The 20,499-nt window shown below is 46.3% G+C and overlaps 1 protein-coding gene across 4 annotated transcripts in view; it reads left to right on the plus strand.

Annotated features, from left to right (window-relative positions):
* The window catches only part of BBS7 (Bardet-Biedl syndrome 7), a 1,458,886-nt gene that overhangs the window by 356,049 nt on the left and 1,082,338 nt on the right, over window positions 1–20,499 (plus strand). For all 4 annotated transcript variants that reach the window (XM_069631158.1, XM_069631157.1, XM_069631160.1 and 1 more), the window contains one exon: window positions 15,112–15,242. In XM_069631158.1, coding sequence (XP_069487259.1) covers window positions 15,112–15,242 — 131 coding nt within the window. The remainder of the gene's footprint in view (window positions 1–15,111; window positions 15,243–20,499) is intronic.

The raw sequence follows: 20,499 nt of genomic DNA on the forward strand, positions 1-20,499 counted from the left end.
GATCACTTTCGCTAGCACTCTCGTGATCATGATAAATGGCGGAAAGGCATAGTGGAGTGCTCCGTACCATGTCTGCAGGAAGCCATTCGTACCAACTGCACCCGGGTCTATCCTCCAGCTGAAGTACTTATGCGTCTGAGCGTTCAACCCGGACGCAAACAGATCTATGTGCACTGGGCCCCAGTGTTTCTGCAACTTCTCGAACACTCTCTGGTGTAGCTTCCAATCGTTGGAGTCTACCAGGTACCTCGAGCTCGAATCCGCTACTTCATTGAGGTTCCCCGGTAGATACTCTGCTGACACCGCAAAATAGTGTTGGAGGCAATAATGCCAGAAATCTTTTGCTATCTCCGCTTTTAACCTCGATTTCATTCCACCTAGCTTGTTTATATAACGTACTGCAGAGATATTGTCCATCTTGAGCAGTACACAGCATCTCGCCTTGTCTTTCGTGAAGGCGCGCACCGCAAAATAACCTGACAATAATTCGAGACAGTTTATATGCAGATGCAATTCCTGTTCTGACAATTTCCCTCCTGTTTCTATGTGCTCGCACCTGGCTCCCCATCCTAACCTGCTTGCGTCTGACTCTATAACCAAGTCTGGTGCGTCTCCAAATATCGCTCGACCATTCCAAGTATCCATATTTTGTAGCCACCAGTGGAGCTCTGTGAGCGCTTTCTGGTCTAAGGTCACAAGTTGGTGGTACCCTACCCCTCCTTCTAGATGTCTGATCTTGAGGCGCTGGAGGGCTCGGTAGTGGGGCGGGCCTGGAAATATCGCTTGAATCGAGGCCGCTTGAAACCCCACTACTCTGGCCAGACATCAAAGCGAAATAACTTTCTTCGCTATTACTATTCTGAGCTCCTTCTTTATCGCCCTCACCTTGTGCTGAGGGAGTTCGAGAGTCCCTTTCACTGTATCTACTGTGAAGCCTATAAACTCCTGCTTCTGTACTGCCGTTAGCTGAGACTTGTCCAAATTCACCAAGAATCCGAGCAAGGACAAGAGCGTGAAGATCCACTGCACATTCTTGGTGAGAGTATACGAGAATATCGTCTAGGTATATATAATGATACGAATTCCCCTCTCTTATGGCGGCCGCTACTGGCTTCATCACTTTGGTGAAAGCCCAATGTGCGGACGCTAGCCCGAATGGGAGATGTTAGGGAGAATTCTCTGTTTAGGCTGAATTTCCTAACCTATTGAGTCCCCCAGCAGCTTTGCTGGATTTTCTGGGTTTATTTTTTCCTCCTGCCAAGAGTGAGACTCTTTTACCCTCACTCTTGGGCATGTTTGAAGTGTGTTTCTTTGGTTTGCCTTGTGTTGAATGGGCTATGGGGTCTTTTACTCCATAGGGCCTCATGTGTTTTTGTGAGATGGGTTACACAGCACCCTCAGTGCCGTAACCCAGGGGTGTCCTAGGGACCCCCCAACATAGACTCCATACCCTGGGACTGACTACTGTCTCCCAGGGTCTGTAAAATCACCATTGACTTTACTAGTCTCAAATCCTGAACAGAACCAGTACAAACCATCATATTGTGGACGTACTGGCCGGGGCAATTCCATTGCCCCGGGGTCTGTTAGTCGAGGGGGCACGTCTCCGTCCCCCCTCATCGAGTTTTGGCTGGTGGCAGTGGAAACTACTTTTTATATTCAACCGCGAATATTTTCCTATGGGATTTCCCATTGTTTTATGCTAATACCTTTATTTATTTATTTATTTATTTATTTACGGTAGCCTTGAACATACCGCCGGGTTATTTCTTTATTATTATAACTCCGGTTGGTATTTTTTGCCAAAACTTGATTCTAAAATGGCGTTGGTGTTCACCTCTGTAACTCTGACCCAAAGTGGAGCCCTTTGTTCCACTTTTGGCGGGCTTCTCCACAGAAACCCTCCAAAGTGGTGCCACTCTGTCTGGGGTACTTAGGAGGGGTGGAGGGGGAATTAGGCACCCTGGACTGAGTTACCTTGGTAACTCAAGTCGCACTCCGTCCTGATTGGCCCAAGTGGTGAGCCGGCCGGCTCACCACTTGGCATGTTTGAGTGACAGCTAGGCTGGGTGAATGGGGGTTTGCTGCATAAAAGCAGGGCTTTGGGGACTGGAACTTCAGAAGTCGCCACAGGACCTAAGAAGCCGAAGAGGGAGAAGCTGAGCCGACCTGCCAAGACGACACCACCGGTGAAGCCCTGCAGAACCGTCTCACCACTTTTTCCGACGACAGAGGAGATCTCCCGCCGGAGAGTCTTCTTCCCTTAACTGGTGGGGACAACCAGTTGCTGCCTTCTTTTCGCCGTCCCGAAGCATCTCGTGGCCGCCTTGCCTGTGCCAAGCACCCCGTCAACCGGGATACCACTTTTTACCTCAACCGCGAAAGAGGGGTAAAATCCTTTGTGACCGAAGAACTCCACGGCTGACCTCATCCCTGGTAGTGCAACGACCTGCAGCCTTCCTCCCCGTCGGGATCACCTCTTCCTCGGGACGACGCCGCGACTTGCACCCACTACCAGGAACGACTACCACTGCTGGATGAATCTTTCCACTTTTAAAGGTACTGTGATCCGCCCGGCCTCCCTTGCCACCGATTGTACGGGGTAGATTTAGCCCTCGGCTCTCGAACCTGGGTAGGCCTGGGACACCCTAACTAAACTTTTCAGAACCGTAGTAAAACCTTTTTCTCTCACCTGCACATTTTTCGCCTGGCTCCCTCTAAAGCGGGCCCCGAACTAATTCTCCTTGTCCCACCATTGACTGCCTTTGCTAACCTTATGTGAAAAGTGTTTTACCTTACTGCTCTCTTTATTTCTGCCTTGTCCCTCCCTTTTGGTAATACTTGTTGGAGTGTCATCTAACGTTAAGCGCTCACCTCTGTTTGGAAATAAGTGGTGTTAACTTAGAATTGACCAACGAATGATTAGGGATGTACATATGAGTAATAGTAACTGTGTTTGACTTTCTTATCTTTTCTAGTGTGCTGGTGTAATTTATGAGTGTACCTTTAATAAATAAGTTTATACTTTTACACCTAGCTCTGGTTAGTGTTTGCTTGTGCTACTGTGTCTCTGTACCTATTCTGTATTCTCTGTATACTGCCTAACTCTTCTTGAGGGAAGTCTGGCTGCTCAGCCACAGCTACCACAGTGAATCTGTGTGGTGCAGACTGCTACCAAGTGGGTTTACTGCCAACACCTGTAGTCTTAAATCTTTTGCAGTGGTCCCAAAGGGAACTGCACAGGTTTCTGCCTAACGGGAGACATGAGAAGCGCCATATCTGGCCATTCCACCGAAAGCGCATACTTCAGAAATTCTTGCGCTATTGGAATCGTGAGGTAAGCGTCCTTGAGATCTAGGCGCGCCAAGCAATCTCCTTTGCGGAGGAGGTCGCACAGCAGATGGATGCCTTTCATCTTGAAATGATTGTACTCGAGCCAAACATTAAAGTTTTTTAAGTTTATAACTACCCGTGTCTTGTCTCACCTGTGGACCAGAAACATGTTGCTGAGGAGACCTGGCCCCCCTTGACAGTCTCGCTCTAATGTCTCTTTGTGTACTAAATTGAGGAGTTTGTTGTACAATAAAGCTGCTTCTTTGCTCTCCATGTATATGGGATGTGGTTCTGAATGTTGGATGGGGTTTCATACAAACTCTAGACGCAGCCCTACCACTGCACGTAATACCCATGCATCGCGTGACAAAGCTCTCCATTCGCTTAAAAATTGGAGAGTTCTCCCTCCTATTTTCATGCCTGATGTACTCACCGGTGGTGGCACTGGGTCGACAATAAGATCCTCTCCCTCTACGACCTCTCGGAAATCTGGATCTGGTCGCGAAGAAGGTATCCCGTTGCTTCCCTTCCCAGTATTGGGCACGCTGACCTTTGGGTCTGCGATGATAATTGTATCGACCGGACACATGACCCCTGTGTCGCCCAGTCCCGTAAAAAACATGTCCCGGAAAGATCTTCTTTATCGAGCTCTGGGCTCTCTCTAATGCCAAGTACATGCCCACAAACTGTGACCTCCCTTTTTTGCGAAAGCTTCGCCAAACAAGAGACCTTTAGTGTTCTAACCTGCCTCGTAAGAGGCTAGGTCGCTCCGTCTTCCCTCGATTTTCAATAGGACTCCTCTCCCCCTCTCTGAAGAGAGCGCGGAATTGGTGTTGCCCAAAAGACACACTGCTCTCTGGGCCCAGTTACCGAGAGCAAGGGGATCTACCGGGGTTCCGGTGTCCTTTGCCTTCTCTGCCAGGTCCATTATTTTCGCTAATGGACCTTTATGTCCACAAGCTTGTCCTGGCATCCCCACCAAGCGCGGTCAACTCCATTTCTAATGTCTCGTGCAGACCTTGTTACAAAAGTGGCCATCTTGGGGTCTAAATCCGGAGTCTGTCAGTTTTCCTGCCAATTCCGGCCTAGGACACTCCGACCTCATGCGTGATCGTACTTCTCTATCCAGCGGCTTTCTTATATGCTGGGACATGTATGCCGCTACCCTAGGCAATGGTACCCACTCAGAAGACTTTGGGTGCCTGATGGCCTCTGGATCAAGCATATCTGTGGTGTTATCCACATCTTGAGGGTTGACGTTTTCCTCAAAGTGCCGGGAGGTGTCATCTTCTCCTTCCCCCTCATCATTGGGCGAGTAGCCCTCATTATGATCCCCTGAATTGTCCACCCCTGGGGCAGGGGGTCTGTCCTGGCATTCTTTGTTTGTCTTGGAAAGCTCTCTTTAGCTTAGCGACAGGGTCGCCTATTTCTGGAGAGCAGTATCCTCTCTCCCACCTGTGCTCAGGCAGGTCAAAGAGTGTTTGCTCTTCCAAGCCGCTTTACGCCCCTTTTGTTCAACCACTTCTCAGGGTTGTCTGGCTGATGGCCCTTCATCAGGGATTTCTGCCTGTCTTCTCTTGGCAGCCCACTGCTCCTGCTTCTTTGCCATAATTGCCTCCAAAACTTATATCTTTTGAGTTATAGGCTGAACCCCTAGAGAGACTGCTTGGGTAAATGAGTCCCCTAGCACTTTTTTAAAACTTGGTCCTGCTCCCACTCTCCTTCACTCCATTCTGGAGATGTTGATGGCATACGGCCAGGGCTTTTATATGAAGCCATTCTTTCTGTTGGCAGGGGTGAGAAGGCTGTATCAGATATCCCAAAATGCTTGCTTAGGACTTTGAGCTAGCCTCTCATACAGGTTATGTCAATCCCCTCTGCAAGGCAAAGCTTCCACTTTTCGTTTAATTCTTTTTTTTTAGTCACTGTGGAGGCCCGCCTTCACTCTCCGCTCTGCGATCGTAATGAAATTACACGCAAGCGTTAGAGAGCTCCTAGGGGGTGCCGGGAAGCTTACTGCCTCCCGCTCCCCTGGGTCTTAGTGTCCGCCGCGTTCTCAGCATTGTTTCCACAAGGAGCGGGGCCAGCTGCCTGTGGCGGGCGCGTTCGCTCGCGGCTCCGGCCCCCGCTCCTCCTGAAATAAAACAATTAATGGTGTTTACTCACCATGGAACACGGACGGCGTTCACGCTGCCTCTCTCCTTATGAATGCAGCCGAGAAGCCAACAAATGACACAGTGAAGTAAGCACCTCCCCAAAGACTTCTCTAAGTATTAACCTCGTAGTATGAGAGGACTAACAAGCAGTTGCGCGAATATTTATAATAGCACTTCCTAAGGTAATAATTGTACACATAAAACCTTATAAGTCATTATAAAGTGTCAGGTACTTATCTCAAGATGGCAGCAAAAAGAAAGAGGAAGATGCCTAAGATGGATGGTTCTTATAATAGGGCCTGTTCTCGGATAGGTGCAACAGGAGAGGTCAGGACTACCAAGCCCCAGCGGATCATGAGGGTCATAGTTCTGGATGAACATTGACTATTGAACTTTTAAAACCTCTCAGATTCGGGATTTTTTTCATAAATAGAGGAAAAAGAGCACAAATTTTATGGTTTTAAAAATGTTTTGTTCAAATGCTGATATGGCAGTAATAAAGAAAGTAAAGCATAGTGCAAGCCTCCTGTCTTGTCATAGAATTGAATTGGGTGAACAACTTGCAGACCGTTTTAAAAATAGTCTATGGTCTCGGGAGGATAGCTCAGCGGCAACGTGCTCGCCTAGGCAGCAAGACACAGAGCAACACAGGTTCAAAACCCGGGTCCGTGCTTGGAAACCTCCTGGGCATTAAGCGCGTTATAAATAATCGTATCATATCATTTGTGAAACCATCTTATCCTTAAACTGCTATAGATTCAGAGTATTTTCCTGATCAAACAACTTAGGTGGACACCTTTTGATTCTTTCTACCCTATATATTTAGGAAACCTCCTTGCCCGCTTTAACAAATTAAAATCTGGATCGCCGTTACACCAATGTCAGTGAGGTGTCTCAAACCCTGTGCTGATATCTCCATCTGCGGTACTCTGCTTCCTATCATTAATGCTGTTAAGATGGATTTCTAAATTCAGCACTTTGGGGGAGGAGACTTTAGGAGGCCACCCTAGTTATGCTGAATGGGGAAGACACTGAGAGCGTCCAAAGCCCGGTCTCAGGAGTGAGGGAAGAGCGATCTAGGGCTATGGAGAGTCCACACAGGGCAACAATCAATATTTCAAGCTGGACAGTCACTCATCTACAAAAATGCGTGACAAAAACATCTACAAAAATACACTAATTTATTAGGACTTTGAAAATGCACTGAGATGAAAATCACAGGTAGGTATTGCAATCAAAAAACATATATCAAATAGATATGAACTTTCAGTGATATCACTTGCTAGTAGTCATCAAGTAAATAATCAAAATGCAAGACAAATAGGAAAAATCAGTCCAACCCCAGTTACCCCTTAGTCCAGCCCTAAAATGTATGGCACCTAGTGCCCAAAAGTCACAGGTTCCAATTACAATTACTCCAGGGCAGGGATATAAGAAATAATGCAGAATGTTACCCTTGGGAGGATGGGTGGGACAGTAACAGCTATGTTTACTTATCCCCTTAATCTGATTGTTCCAGGTTACACTGTCGGTCATCTGGAATTTGCTGGGATTGCAATCTGCTGTCCTTTGTCCAGGTGAGATCGAGACCTAGGGGCCATGGGTGCAGAGGTCACTTTCGGCTTTCGGACTTTGTTTGTGTTGGTCGTGGTGCACAGGAATCGGTTCTTGGTAGTGTGACAAATTGAGGGAATTTGTCCCTTCTCCCCAAAGGGGACAAGGAAGCCAGTTCCTGTGAGGAACGCCCTGGTTCCCTCAAAGTATGGATTTTTCTAACATAACGGAACATTCAGTTCCTTAAAGATTAAGGAAAGTTATGCTATCCACTACAGGAACTAAGACTATCCCTTTAAATCAGTCCCTACAATGGACTGTGCCGAAAATGCTGAAAAGCGATATGACAAGAGTGAGGGACAGTGAGAGAGGGTGCAAGTAGCCGAGAAGCCGGAAAGCAGAGAAAACCAGGGAAGCCCCTTGTGCGTAGCAGAGCAAGGAGGCTGAGCTCTGGCAGAACGCATAGCCCGCATAAGCCAGTCGAGCTCCGACACGCAGCCAAAGACGCTGGGGAATCCGGCGTATGAGAACAGAAGAAAACGCAACACGATTAAAGCGAGTTTGTTGGTGACGTGGCAACACTGCAACGGTGGTGGGCAGTCCAGCGCCGATACCACTGATGGGAGAAACCCACACCCGCACTTGAAACACACTCAAGTGAGCCACAGAGCCGAGAAGAAGCAGCAAGAGAGTCCAAGACCTTATTGGTACCTTTACCCCTCGGAATAGAAGGTCATCTGGGGAAAGGGATTACTGAACAGTTAAGAGGGACTCATTATAACTTGAACAAAACTTGTCCCAGTGCTAATGAAAAAAGTATTAAAAACAAGCCAAGGAATGAGAACCATGTTAATGAAAGGCAGAGTTACATGAAAAACACAAAGTGAAGGAGCAGTAGAGTTGAAAACATGTTGCCTTGGAAAAAGTAAAAGTCAACTCAGGCTCCCAAAGTACAGAAATAGAATATAATAAAGACAGTTGGGAAGCACACACCCAGGAAACAAGGAAAAAAACTTGTACATGAAACAGCACTCTGGGGAGAGAGGCCCGCACCTGACAAGAAAGAGAGAAGGAAAGTAAGATTGTTACCGTAAAAGGGGAGAGGAAAACTACCAGTTTCCTTCAAGAGTTACAGAACTTAATCCAGAATATAACAAAAGACTATTTGTGTATGGTCTATTGAGTGGAACTAAAGAATGTAGAAAACCCTATAACAAAGCACTGCGACCAGGAGAAAGGAGGCATTCTCCTTTCCTTAGTTACATTAGTGGTAGGGTCCGATAGATTCAATTTGGACGAAGGACAGACTTGTTTTTGGACATTCATCCTGAAATAAGCAGGGAACACCCCAAGAGTTCGGCCTTATTTTACTTTAGTATAAATATCATACTTAAAATGTGTTCACACCCTCCATGTCCTTCTTTATTAAAATTGTGTTTATAAGTTTTCGAAGAGCAAATAAAATGCATCTTTAACACATAAACAGTTATACAGAACTCCAAATGCTTAATGCCCCTATCCTCCCTTTCGTGTCCTTCTTCTGATCTCCACAGCAGCTTCCAGATGAAGACCCAAAATGGAGATGGAGAGAGATGACCTCTGCGGGGCAGACCACCTTAGGACACCACACAGGATGGATGAAGGCAGCTTCCAGCGACGCCGGGAACCACGATCAGAAGGCGAGGGGGCAATCTCTCAGCGACAAACATAAAAGCAACTCCAGTGTCTCTGGGAGACCGTGAGGACATCAGGAGCCAACTCTGTACAACACACATTCACCCACATTCAACCACCTTCCTTTCCTCATCTTCTTTAGATCATATAGGTTCCTCTATGTATCTCTGGTATAGCAGTGATGTTACTGCTGGGACGTGGAAGAGTAGGGCTGACTCCTCTGAGCTGTCCTCTCAAAGTACTCCGAGCTGGAAGATCGGGTCTAACTCCGCTCAGTCATCCCCTCAAAGTACTGGACGAAGAAGATACACACAGTCCTAACTAACCTCTCAGAAAACTAGAGTGAACGGTCTAGTTATCCAGTCACAAGTATCTTAAAGATGGAAGAGGGACTAACATTGTTGTCAGTGCCTCCTCTGAGGCACTGCGAGCGGATGTCCTTGCCCGCACCAGGAAGAGCTGAGACTACAGCTGTTTACCGGGACGAAACTTGGAACTGGAAACCTGCTTTACCGAAGCGTGATGTGCCGAGAAAGAGCATGACAGAAGGCCTAGGCGCAGGAGAGCACTGCACGACGCAGGCGAGCAGGTCCACGCTGCTCAGCTCCACAGGAGAGTGGCGGAACTGCGGAAACCAGCGCAAGAACAGAAAACAGCTGAGAAGAGCTGCAGGAAGACGAACGGAGAGACCAGAAGGCGGTGAAGGACGAGCAAGCCGGAGAGAAGGTACAAGGAGGCTCCTTTGGGACACTCAACAAACAATTGCAAAGTGGTCTGGGGTCCACACTTGAGTACCCAATATGAAGGTGTCTGGGACCTGCATTTAAGAAACCAATAAAAAAGGGTCTGGGACCCGCATTTAGAAAGCCTGAATAAAGGGGTCTGGGACCTGCATTTAAGAAACCAAGATGCCTGAATAAATGGGTCTGAGACCCCAAGATATGTCAATACAAGGGAGTCTAGAGAAGCCTAAGTGGGGGTCTAGAACTCACATTTGTTAAAGGCAGACCCTGGCATGAGAGTTTACCAGGGCTGTCCAGTTAATTGCCAAGAAAAGCCTAAGAAAGAATTGGGGAAGAGAGACCACCAAACACAGTTGAACTATCAAAGAAGCCTGAGAAAGACCTGGGGAAGGGAGACATTCCAAAAAAACACTGAACTATCAAAGAACCCTGAGGAGCCCGGGGAAGGGAGACATTTCCCCAACTACAGTAAACTATCAAGAGAAGCCTGAGAAAGGCCTGAAGAAGGGAGAGACTCCCCCTACTTTGCAAACCATACCATCCAGAAGATTGTAGTCATTCTTCTGCATCCTGAAGAGACTAATCCATTTTTGTTTTGTTAGAAGTGTGAGGGTTAGAAGTAGGATTTTGACACAGGACGGTGGACTTTGGACTTTTTAGTTACGGACATTCTGACATTTCGTTAGTTTTATTTGAGGCAGGGAAAACCCTCTTAGATTTAGGGATAGTGTTAGGGAGAATTCTCTTATAAGGCTAATTTCCCAAACCTAGTGAGTCCCCAGCAGCTTTGCTGGATTTTTGGTTTTTTTTTTCTCCTGCTAAGAGTGAGACTCTTTTCCGCCCACTCTTAGACACGATTTGAGGTGCTTTTTGACTTAGTATGTGTTCATGGGATATGGGGTAACCTCTTTCTACTCCATAGGGCATCATCTGTTTTTGTATGTGTGTTACACAGCACCCTCAGTGCAGTAACACAGGGGTGTCATAGTGACCCCCAAACATAGACACCATACCCTGGGACTGACTACTGTCTCCCAGGGCATGTAAAGTCACCATTCACTTTATTAGACCTAAATTGTGAACAGAACAGTACACACCATCATATTGTGGAAGTACTGGTAGGGGTAATTCGATTGCTCCTGAGTCTGTTTCCAAGGGGGCACTGTGCAGTCCCCCCTTGTCGAGTTTCTGGCTGGTGGCAATGGTTACCACGAAAATATTTCTTCGGAATATTCCCTATGGGATTTTTTCATTGATTTTAAATGCACCACTTTTTGGTGCAATGTTAAAGGTACCGCCAGTTTATTTTAATATTAAATCACCGGTTGGGTCTTTTTGCCAGAACTCGATTCTAAAATGGCGTTTGTGTCCGTCTCTGTAACTCTGACCAAGGTTGAGCCCTTTGTTCCACTATTTTGGCGGGATTCTCCACAGAAGCCCTCCAAATGGTGCCACTCTGTCGGGGTTCCACAGGAAGGGTGGAGGGGAGAATTGGCACCCTGGACTGCGTTGCCTTAGCAACCCAAGTCACACTCTACTCTGATTGGCCCAGTGGTGAGCCGCCCGGCTCACCACTTAGCATGTGTGATTGACAGCTAGGCTGATGAATGGGGGTTTTGCTGCATAAAAGCAGGGCCTTTGGGACTGGAACTTCAGAAGTCGCCACAGGACCTAAGAATCCGAAGAGGGAAGAAGCTGAGCCACCTGCAACCGACAACACCACAGGTGAAGCCCTGCTGCAAAGAACTCACCACTTTTCCAACGAAAAGAGAAGATCTTCTGCTGGAGAGTCTTCTCCCTTTGAGCTGGTAGGACCAGCCAGTTCGCCCTTTTTCGCTTCCAAAGGCGTCACTTGGTCGAATCGCCCGTGCCAAGCACCCCGGCGGCCGGATAGCCAAGCTCACCACTTTTGACCGCGAATAAAAGGACCGCACCTTTTAATCGGGAACTCTGCGGCTTGTTTCATCCCTGTGCAGTGCAACGACTCCACGTCCCCTCCTCGATGAGATCTTCTCTTCCCCTGGTCGGAACCACGAACTTCAACCACTGCCAGGAACAACTGCCCCCACTGGAGCTTCCTTTCTCTTTAAGGTACTGTGTCGTGCCTGGCCTCCCTTTCTACAGATTTCTAAAGGTGACCCTTAAATCCTTGGCTTCTAAACTGGGTTGGCTCCAGGCCTTCTAACTATATCTTTTGAATCACCCCAACCTCTTTTGAACACTCGGCAAAGACTTTCAGTGCACTTTAAACCGTGTGATGCTGGGCACATTTCGCTTTGTTCCATTTAAAGTGGGCCTGGCCTATGGACTTTGGCTCTACAGTATAACCTGCCTTTCTCCCCTTGCTCTGAACTCTTAAGTGTTGGAGTGTCGGGAACTGTTTTATTCTTCTGCTCTGCCTTTTTCTCCTCCTTTAACTACATTATCGGAGTGCCATCTTGGTTAAGTGCTCACATCTGTTCTAACAAATAGTAGTGTTGTAACCCTGACTTGTCTGATAACTATTAAGGGAGGTGTGTATACTTTACCTGACTGTGTTTTAACTTGCTTTTGATTGAGAGTGCTAGTATATGCCATAAAGTGTGTTTTTAAATAAATAATTATATACTTTTTATACAAAGCTCTGGTCAGTGTTTGTTTGCTCTACTGTGTTTTGGCCCTATTGTGTATACTCTACATACTGCCCTACTCTTGAGAGAAGTCTGACTGCTCAGCCACAGCTACCAGATAAATCTGGGTGGTGCAGACTGCTACCAATTGGGCTTACTGCTTACTCCTGTAGTCTTAATCTTTTAGCAGTGTTCCCCAAGGGAACTGCACAGGATTCGGCCTAACAGATATTTTCTTTCTTTCTTTTAGTACAAAATAAGTCTTTGCCCAAAAGCATAACTCCTGTTTGTCTGTTTTCTCCTTCCGCACCCTCACACCACCTTTAGTAGCCCTTTGTGGTAAACGTAAAAGTGCACTAGTAAAACATTACAAAACAAGTACAAATGTCACTTTCGTCACCAGCTTGTCTTGGGCATGTATACAAATGAACAATAACCCAAAAGGTAAAATGTTATAAGGATACAAAGGGTCTCATTACAAGTTTGGCTGTGCAGTAAAAACGTTATTTTTTTTTTTAGGAAAAGTAGCGGATTCACCTCCAGTTTGTTGCCTCCACTTTACCTCCAGAAATCAGCGTATTCACAACATTGTAATATCACCAGGGGTAAATCTGCCAAAAATCCCCCTGGAGTCTTTAGGACTACAAAAATGGGCAATTACACTACCCTCCCACCACTTGTAATCCTGGGGTAAACCTGTGTAACCAAGTGGTGGTAATGGGAAAGCGGTTTTTGACAGTAATTCAGCAGAATTGCCACCAAAATCGTAATGAAGCTCAAAGTACCCTAATTACCTATTAACTATAAGGGGAGGTGTACAATTGTAAAAATACAAGAATTCCCAAAAGAGAGACAGTCTCTCAGTATTGACGGTCTTGGGGACTAGTCGGTTTCCTTATAACAAGGAGCAAAAGGAAGTAAAGCTGAGTGCTTTATTTCCCTTCAAAAAGTCAGGACAGAGTTCACAAACAAGCAACAGGTTGGGTGGCCCATAGAAATCCATGGATGGAAAGGTACAAAAAGAAAATCTTTCCTAACAAATACATCTTTGACAGACGGGCTGGTTCACTATGCTATGAAAATTTCTATAAGTAAGCTGCTTCTTAAAAAAGCCCACCTGGGACTCTTTGGTCCCAGCTAATTACTGTCTGGCCTTCCTCCTGCCAGCTTTGGGTAAAGTTTTTTAGATTTGGCCATAGTATCACAATTCCAAAATTGTGTGGAATGCACCAATATTTTTCACCCACTTCAGGCTGGCGTTTGCCCAAGTCATGGTAATGAGTCTGTTCTCCTGTCAATTCTCCATGATATCTACATGACATTGGATGGTGGCGGCGTTGTGGATATGGTCGTGCTTGACTTGTCAGCGTCCTTCAACACATTGACAAAGAAATTCTTCTGACTTGTCACGTCAGATGTGGTACTGATGGCACTGCACTTTGAGTGCACCATCTATCTCAATATTCCCATTTTCTGCTCAACCATGTTCAATAGTTTGTGGGGTCCCTTAGGGTTCATCGCACACTGACCCTTTTTAAAGTGTGTGTTCCACGTTTGGCTGCTCTGGTGTCATCCTTTGGGGACACCAGTTTCACTTAAACTGATTGCAAATCCTTATCCAGTTGGACGTGAAGATGGGCACCACTGCTGTGCACTTTCAAAACTGCATGTCAGAAATTGCTGGATCAGGGGGAACTATCTGTGCCTCAATTTCAACAGAAGTGAAGTCCTGATTTTTGCTGATCGGATTCCTTCTGGAATTCTCAGTTCTGGTCGACCACCTCGGGACCCTGCCCTTGCCTAAGCTGCATTAGAACCATCACTTTCATGAGGATGTTGAGCAATGCAGATTTGCGAAAACCCATTGACAGTTTCGCTGCTTCCATGCCATTTGTGTACAGATTGCCTGCACAGAGCAAATGCAAAATCCATTCTTAGTTTCCCCACTCTCTGCGGTGAATCTATATGCATGTTCTCTTGCATCAGTATTGTTATCTGGTAGAGAGGCTGGGATCCTGCTTCATAGCATGTGCGGAAAGTAGGAAAAGTCTGTAAGGCTACGCTGTAGGCTCGCTATTACTGGTCTCCTCTGTATGCACATGCGTGCACAGTGGAGTTCCACTCTTGTTTTTGCATGGTGTGTAAACTAGCGCATGAACCTGGGTTGCTCGGATTCCAGTGCCTGTTTTCTCCCCATCCAGAGAATAACTAGAATCCAGCACAGAGGCAGTAGTAGTGGGACACTTTCTGACAGATTCTCTACCTCACAGAAAACCAAGGCCTAGGTAGGATACAAGCTATGTGTTTTTAATGTCTTTGTTTCTGTGTTGGTAAGCCTTTTTCCTTTTATCTATATACACTGTGACATTTAAAGAAGGATCATTCTCCATGGTTTCTGTAAAAAAAGAAATCTATATTAAAAAAATTCAACATAAATAATCCGGAGCAGTATTGTTACAGGAAAGTAATTGTGTAAATATGGTGGTTGTCAGCAGCTTTTTTTTAGTTAATTGTTTGTGAAAGTGCATATTCAAATAGCATGGAAATGTAATGTTTTTAAAGGACTTGTAATAAACTGACTATGGAACGGTTAGATTAAATATGTAAATAAAGTGCATTACCGTAATTGACTAGCTTCTTATAACGGAAAAAGAGCATTTTATGCATTTGTATTCGTAGTAAACCCTGTTAAACTACACACAAACATTTCTGTCACTGACATGTGTGTCTGCCGTTTGTGATTGTTGTTGCATTTAGACTGTTGAGGACACCACCTTCCCGCCCCCTGGTAGCATTTCTGCCTGCTTCAACTATGGGCGCCAATTGCCCTTTGGTCATAGGATGACACAATTGTACCTTGACTCTTACGTGCATGAATATGGGGAAATGTGTGGTGCAACTTGGTTATGTCCACAACAGGCAGACCCAAGACCCAGCAAAGATCCTTCTTAAAAAATTTTATTTGAACAATTCAGTCACATACTTTTTGTGTAGATGAAGATCCAGTCGATATTTCATGATTTATTTCTGTCCTGATTGCAGGCATTTTGTGTATTGATAGCTTTGATATTCTGGGGGATGGTGTAAAAGACCTATTGTTGGGCCGCGATGATGGAATGGTAGAGGTCTATTCCTTCGACTCAACGGGTGAACCTACCCTTCGATATGAGCAGGTAAGAACTGCATATTGCTCTTGGCTCATTTTGAAGCTGTTCGCTTTCCGATAAATAGTGAGAAGCTCTTTTCTCATACTATGAGTATTTTGAATGTAATCATTGCTACATCTGTGTTCTGTGATTGTTCTGCTTGCCCACTCCAAACCGTTAATTATGTTGTTGAATGTATATCTACTTTGTTTACATGCTAGGTTAGCTCCAACTATTTCCTGGTTTAGATAATGTTCTCAGGTGAAAAATCCTTAAGTGACATTTTCACCAGTCTGTCCGTAGCAGTCTTTTTCTTTTATCTTAAATCTAATAACTACTGAAAGTGTTAACTTGTTTGCAACATTTTTTACATTTTAAGGATGAATCCGTCACTAGTTTTGTTGAATTTCCATTACCCCTTCATGCCTTTTCCTCACCCCAGTCTTTATCAACGTGATGAAGAGACTAACATTTAAAAAAGTGTATGCAACCCATGCCCCACACATACATTGTTCCAGTTTATGCTGCCTACTCTTGAGAGACAAACATTTAGAAAAGCTCAAATGTAAAAGTTGTGGAGGAGCTAGGAAATGCTGTCTTACAGATGACACCATTTGTATATGAGAACGACGGCGTTGTCCCACTCGACCTGGAGCAGCTTGCAGACCAAAACCTCTGTTTTGGCTGCTGGAACACAGCCTGTGTAAGCCAGAGGAAAGTTTTTTAAATCTTCCGGAGGAAAACACGTGTGCACCTCCAAGGTTTGTGCCTCACGACATTAGGACACCTCTGACTCAGCATCACCTGAGAAACAAAGTGGCTAATTTACAATTTTAAAGACTGAGGAACCAGAGCTACTGTTTACTCGATGGAAAACAATTAACAAATCACTTTACACCAGAGAATCGAGAAGCCTTGCGAGAGCACCAGACTGCTGCTAGTGAGAGCTCAAGAGAAGAGTCCCTGAAAATGAGTGGGACCACTTGAGAAACCTTGCTGATAAGCACTAGAGAAGAGAGACTAAGGCACCCAGTGATAGTAGGGGATGAACCGTGAGGGATACTGATTGAGAAGAGTGTGCCCCTTGGCAAAAGCATTGACAAAAAAAGAAGATATATTTACACAGATCGGAAACAGTGGTGTGTGATGAGAGGGTTCAACCGTCAGTAGCACTCAACCTGTTACTTGAACCCTGCTTATTGACTGCAAACCCAGTGATGCACTTAAAGGATACTGAGGATTCTTGATATGAGCCTTTCTCGTGCTGAGTTGAAACACATGTACATTACTGGCATATGCAGAAGAAATAAATGCAAAGAAAAGGTAAATGGTGGGGAATAAGAAAGGAAATGAAGAGCAAACCTGGTGCTGAAACTGTACAAAATAGTTACCCTCTTATCAAGGAGAATAAAATGAATGGGAAGAAATTGGAAAGATTTTGAATAAAGGGGAACTGTTTCAATACTGTAACGGGACAAGAAAGTACTGAAACATTTTGAGAAATGGAAACTATTGATATGTTTATTTTAAAGAACAAGTAGAAAAGGTTATTTGTTTACATATTATCATCAGTGGTTTTAACTAATAGTATAGGTGCACATTAACATCTCCAGTAAACGAAGAAAAACAGAAATCCCCAACCTGCCCTGTATTAATAAAGTCAGAAAGTGAATCTAGCAAAACATTACAGATCCAGCAGAAACCCCCCACCTCCCCTATTGCCAGTAGTTATAGTGTATATACATATGTACGTCTCACCGGACATATAAAAACAAGCTGCTATAGATACCAGACAGCCTTTTTACAACTTATTCATTCTTATTTGTTAGGCTAAGTAGGTGTGAACAAAATAACAATATTTCGAAGGGATTGTGTCCTCCGACGTATTCCTCATCTTAGATATATATCCTTCCAGCTCTGCTGGCCTCGGAAAATTTTTTCTCCAGAGGGCGCTGCGCGTCGACGTCCCTCGAGTCGATGTCCTTCGAAAGCCGCCGTATCGACGCTCGACGTCATCCTGCCTATAAAGGCCGCGCGCAGCGTCCGTTGCTCAGTTCCGTTTTTCCGCGCTACTCGGTGCCTCGGAATACCGTTGCTCAGTTCTTAGTCAGATAATCCTATTTACCTCGAGTTATTCGATCCGTACTCGATGGCTTCCTCGTCGGAACCGGCAACTCCTCGATCCGGCTTCAAAAAATGTCGAGATTGTGGGAAAAAGATGTCGTTGACCGATCCTCACAGAAATTGTCTGTGGTGCTTGGGAGCCGAACACCATTGTTCGGAGTGCGAGGACTGTATGTCCATGACAGCTAAGGCCCTGAAGGAGCGTAGGGGGAAGCTGGAGAAAGGTAAGACTTTTAAAGCTTCTTCTTCGTCGACGAAGTCGAGACATTCGTCTCCTCGTCACCATTCGCGCTCCAGGTCTCGGAGTGGGTCTCATCACTCCTCGAGATCGAAGCACTCGAAGAGGAGACGTCAAAGATCCCCTTCTCAGTCTTCCTCTGTTTCGCCAAAAAGAATCCCTTGCCCCACGAAACATAGTTCCCGGGCTGAATGGGAGGAATTCAGAAAAAATATGATGAGCGTCTTCGAGAAAGCGGCCTCGACCCCCTCGAAGACTGCCGAGAGCGATGCTCTGGTCGAAAGACCCGAAAGTCAAAAACGCCGCGAGTCGCAGTACCCGGCGAAAGAAACCTCTCGAACCCTCGAGTAGGACTATGACCTCCAAACCTTCCTCGAAGGTTCCGTCGACGAAGGTTCCGTCGACGTCGAGGTCGATGTCTTCGACGCCGTTGTCGAAGGGACCTTTGACACACGGGTCTGTCGACTCGACGCCGGCCTCGACACCGGCGTCGACGCCGAGAAAAGTCACGGTGACCACACATCCAGTGACGATCCCCAGGCCCTCGACGTCGATGGCGTCGATATTGTCGAGTAGAATTCCAATTCTGTCGAGGTCCTCGAGGCCTCCACCTCTGTTTTCGACGCCACGCTCGAAGCCTTCCACGTCGGCGTCGACGACATCGACGTTTTCGAGGCCAATAATGACAAGTTCGGCACCCTCTGCCTTAGAAATGGGATTTACTCCCTTTATGAGTTCAGAACAATTGAGAACTATATCCTCAATTTTAGAAGAGGGTGATTTGTCTGAACAAGACACATTTGAGTTACAGGGACCTGTAACCCCAGTTAGAGAGGAATTTTCCTCTGAAGAGCGCAGATTAAAGGATCTTCATGATTCTTTACATGAGGCAAGTGGGTTAGACACTTCCCCTGAGGTGGATTTTGCTAAGCCAGACCCGGGGGAGCATGCTGAAACCCCCTACAGAGCCTTAATGGCCAGGATTACAGAGTTCATGGGGTGGTCTACACCTTCACAATCTTTCCAGCAAGATGACCTCACGGATATTCTTGACAAAGGCCCACAAGAGGATCCAGTGGTGCCCTTTCATAAAGCTCTTCAGAGAAAGATCATGACAAACTGGGAGACCCCAGATGTAATACCAGCAGTAAATAAAAAACTGTCTGCAAAGTACAGGGTATCTTCCACAGACCCAGAGTTCTTGTCTAAACATCCATCCCCAGAAAGTCTGGTGGTACAAGCAGCATCCTCTACCGATGTCAAGACGGCTTATCCTACAGTCCCACAGGACAGGGACGATAAAAAATATGATGCTATGGCAAAGAAAGTCTTTTCAGCATGTAGCATGGCGTTAAAGTCTGTTAATGCTACTTGCACCCTTGCTAGGTTCAGCCATACACTTTGGGAGTGTGCTTCTACAGCGGCTGACTGCATCCCGGAGGGAGAAGAAAGGGATGCGTTCCTGAATATTATACAGGACGGTAAAGACGCTATGTGCGAATCCCTCCAGACGGGCATTGATTCGGCTGACAGTATCAGCAGAGCAATGGCGGCAAGTACATCAAGCAGGAGATTCGCTTGGTTGAGAAAGTCGGGTTTTGCCCCAGATGTGCAAGCCAGGCTCTTGAACATGCCATTCGATGGCTCTTCTTTGTTCGGGAAAAAGGCGGATGACAGTTTAGAGAAACTGCAAACTTCAAAAGCTGCAGCAAAATCCCTAGGAGCTGCAATCCGTCAGACTCCTTTTCGTCCCACAGGAACCTCTGCGAGGGGCAAGTCCTTTCGCTTCTACTCCGCATTCGAAAGAGGTAGAGGACGACCGGCTCAAAGGGGTCAAAGAAGAACTACCCGAGGTGGACTGGGTAGATATTCTAAAGCCGCAGCAACAGCAGGTGCCTCTTTACCATCGGCATCTGCATCAGCCGCCCCAAAACCACTCTGAGGACTCCCCTCACAGGACACCTGTAGGAGGCAGGTTGACTCAACATCTGACGGTATGGCAGGCTATCACGTCAGATGCTTGGGCATTGGAAACAGTCGCCCAAGGTTACTGCCTGCCTTTCCTACGTATACCTCAGAGTCATCCACTGGGGATCAGCTCTCAGAAGGCTCCAGATCCGCTCCTCTTGCAGGAAATTTTGGACCTGCTAGAGAAAGGTGCCATAGAACCGGTACCTGTAGCGGAGAGGAACAAGGGCTAGTACTCCCCTTACTTTCTCATTCCGAAGAAAGACGGAGGACTGAGACCCATCTTGGACTTGCGAGAATTGAACAAATTCCTCAGGAAGGACAAATTCAAGATGGTCACTCTTTCTCAGATCCTCCAGGCCCTTCAGTTTCAGGACTGGTTGGTATCTCTGGACCTTCAGGACGCTTATTTCCATGTGCCTATCCATCTCAAACACAGGAAATACCTGAGGTTCGCAATTGGCAACTCTCACTATCAATTTCGAGTACTGCCATTTGGGCTGACCTCCACCCCGAGGGTCTTCACCAAGTTAATGTCGGTAGTGGCTGCAAGTCTAAGGAGGGAAGGGATTCACGTCTACCCCTACCTGGACGATTGGCTGACCAGGGCTGTTTCTCCGGAGCAAGCTCAGATCCAGCTAAATCACGTGTGCTACTCCCTTCACAAACTGGGCTTCTCCCTCAATTTAAAGAAGTCTCAAATGATACCATCGCAGAGACTCCAGTTCATAGGAGCGATCCTGGATACTTCCCTGGGAAAAGCCTCGCCACCAGAGGTGAGGGCTCAAGATATTCTACAGATTGTTACCAAGTTCCAACATGCCCAACGTCTCCCAGCCTTCGACTTTTTGAGGTTGCTAGGCCTCATGGCATCCTGCATTTTCCTTGTGCCAGAGGCTCGCCTGAGAATGAGATCCCTCCAGTGGGCACTGAGGACTCAGTGGTCACAATTCT

This window comes from Ambystoma mexicanum, chromosome 6q, assembly GCF_040938575.1.
Source record: "Ambystoma mexicanum isolate Mex_15411 chromosome 6q, UKY_AmexF1_1, whole genome shotgun sequence".
NCBI lineage: Eukaryota > Metazoa > Chordata > Amphibia > Caudata > Ambystomatidae > Ambystoma > Ambystoma mexicanum.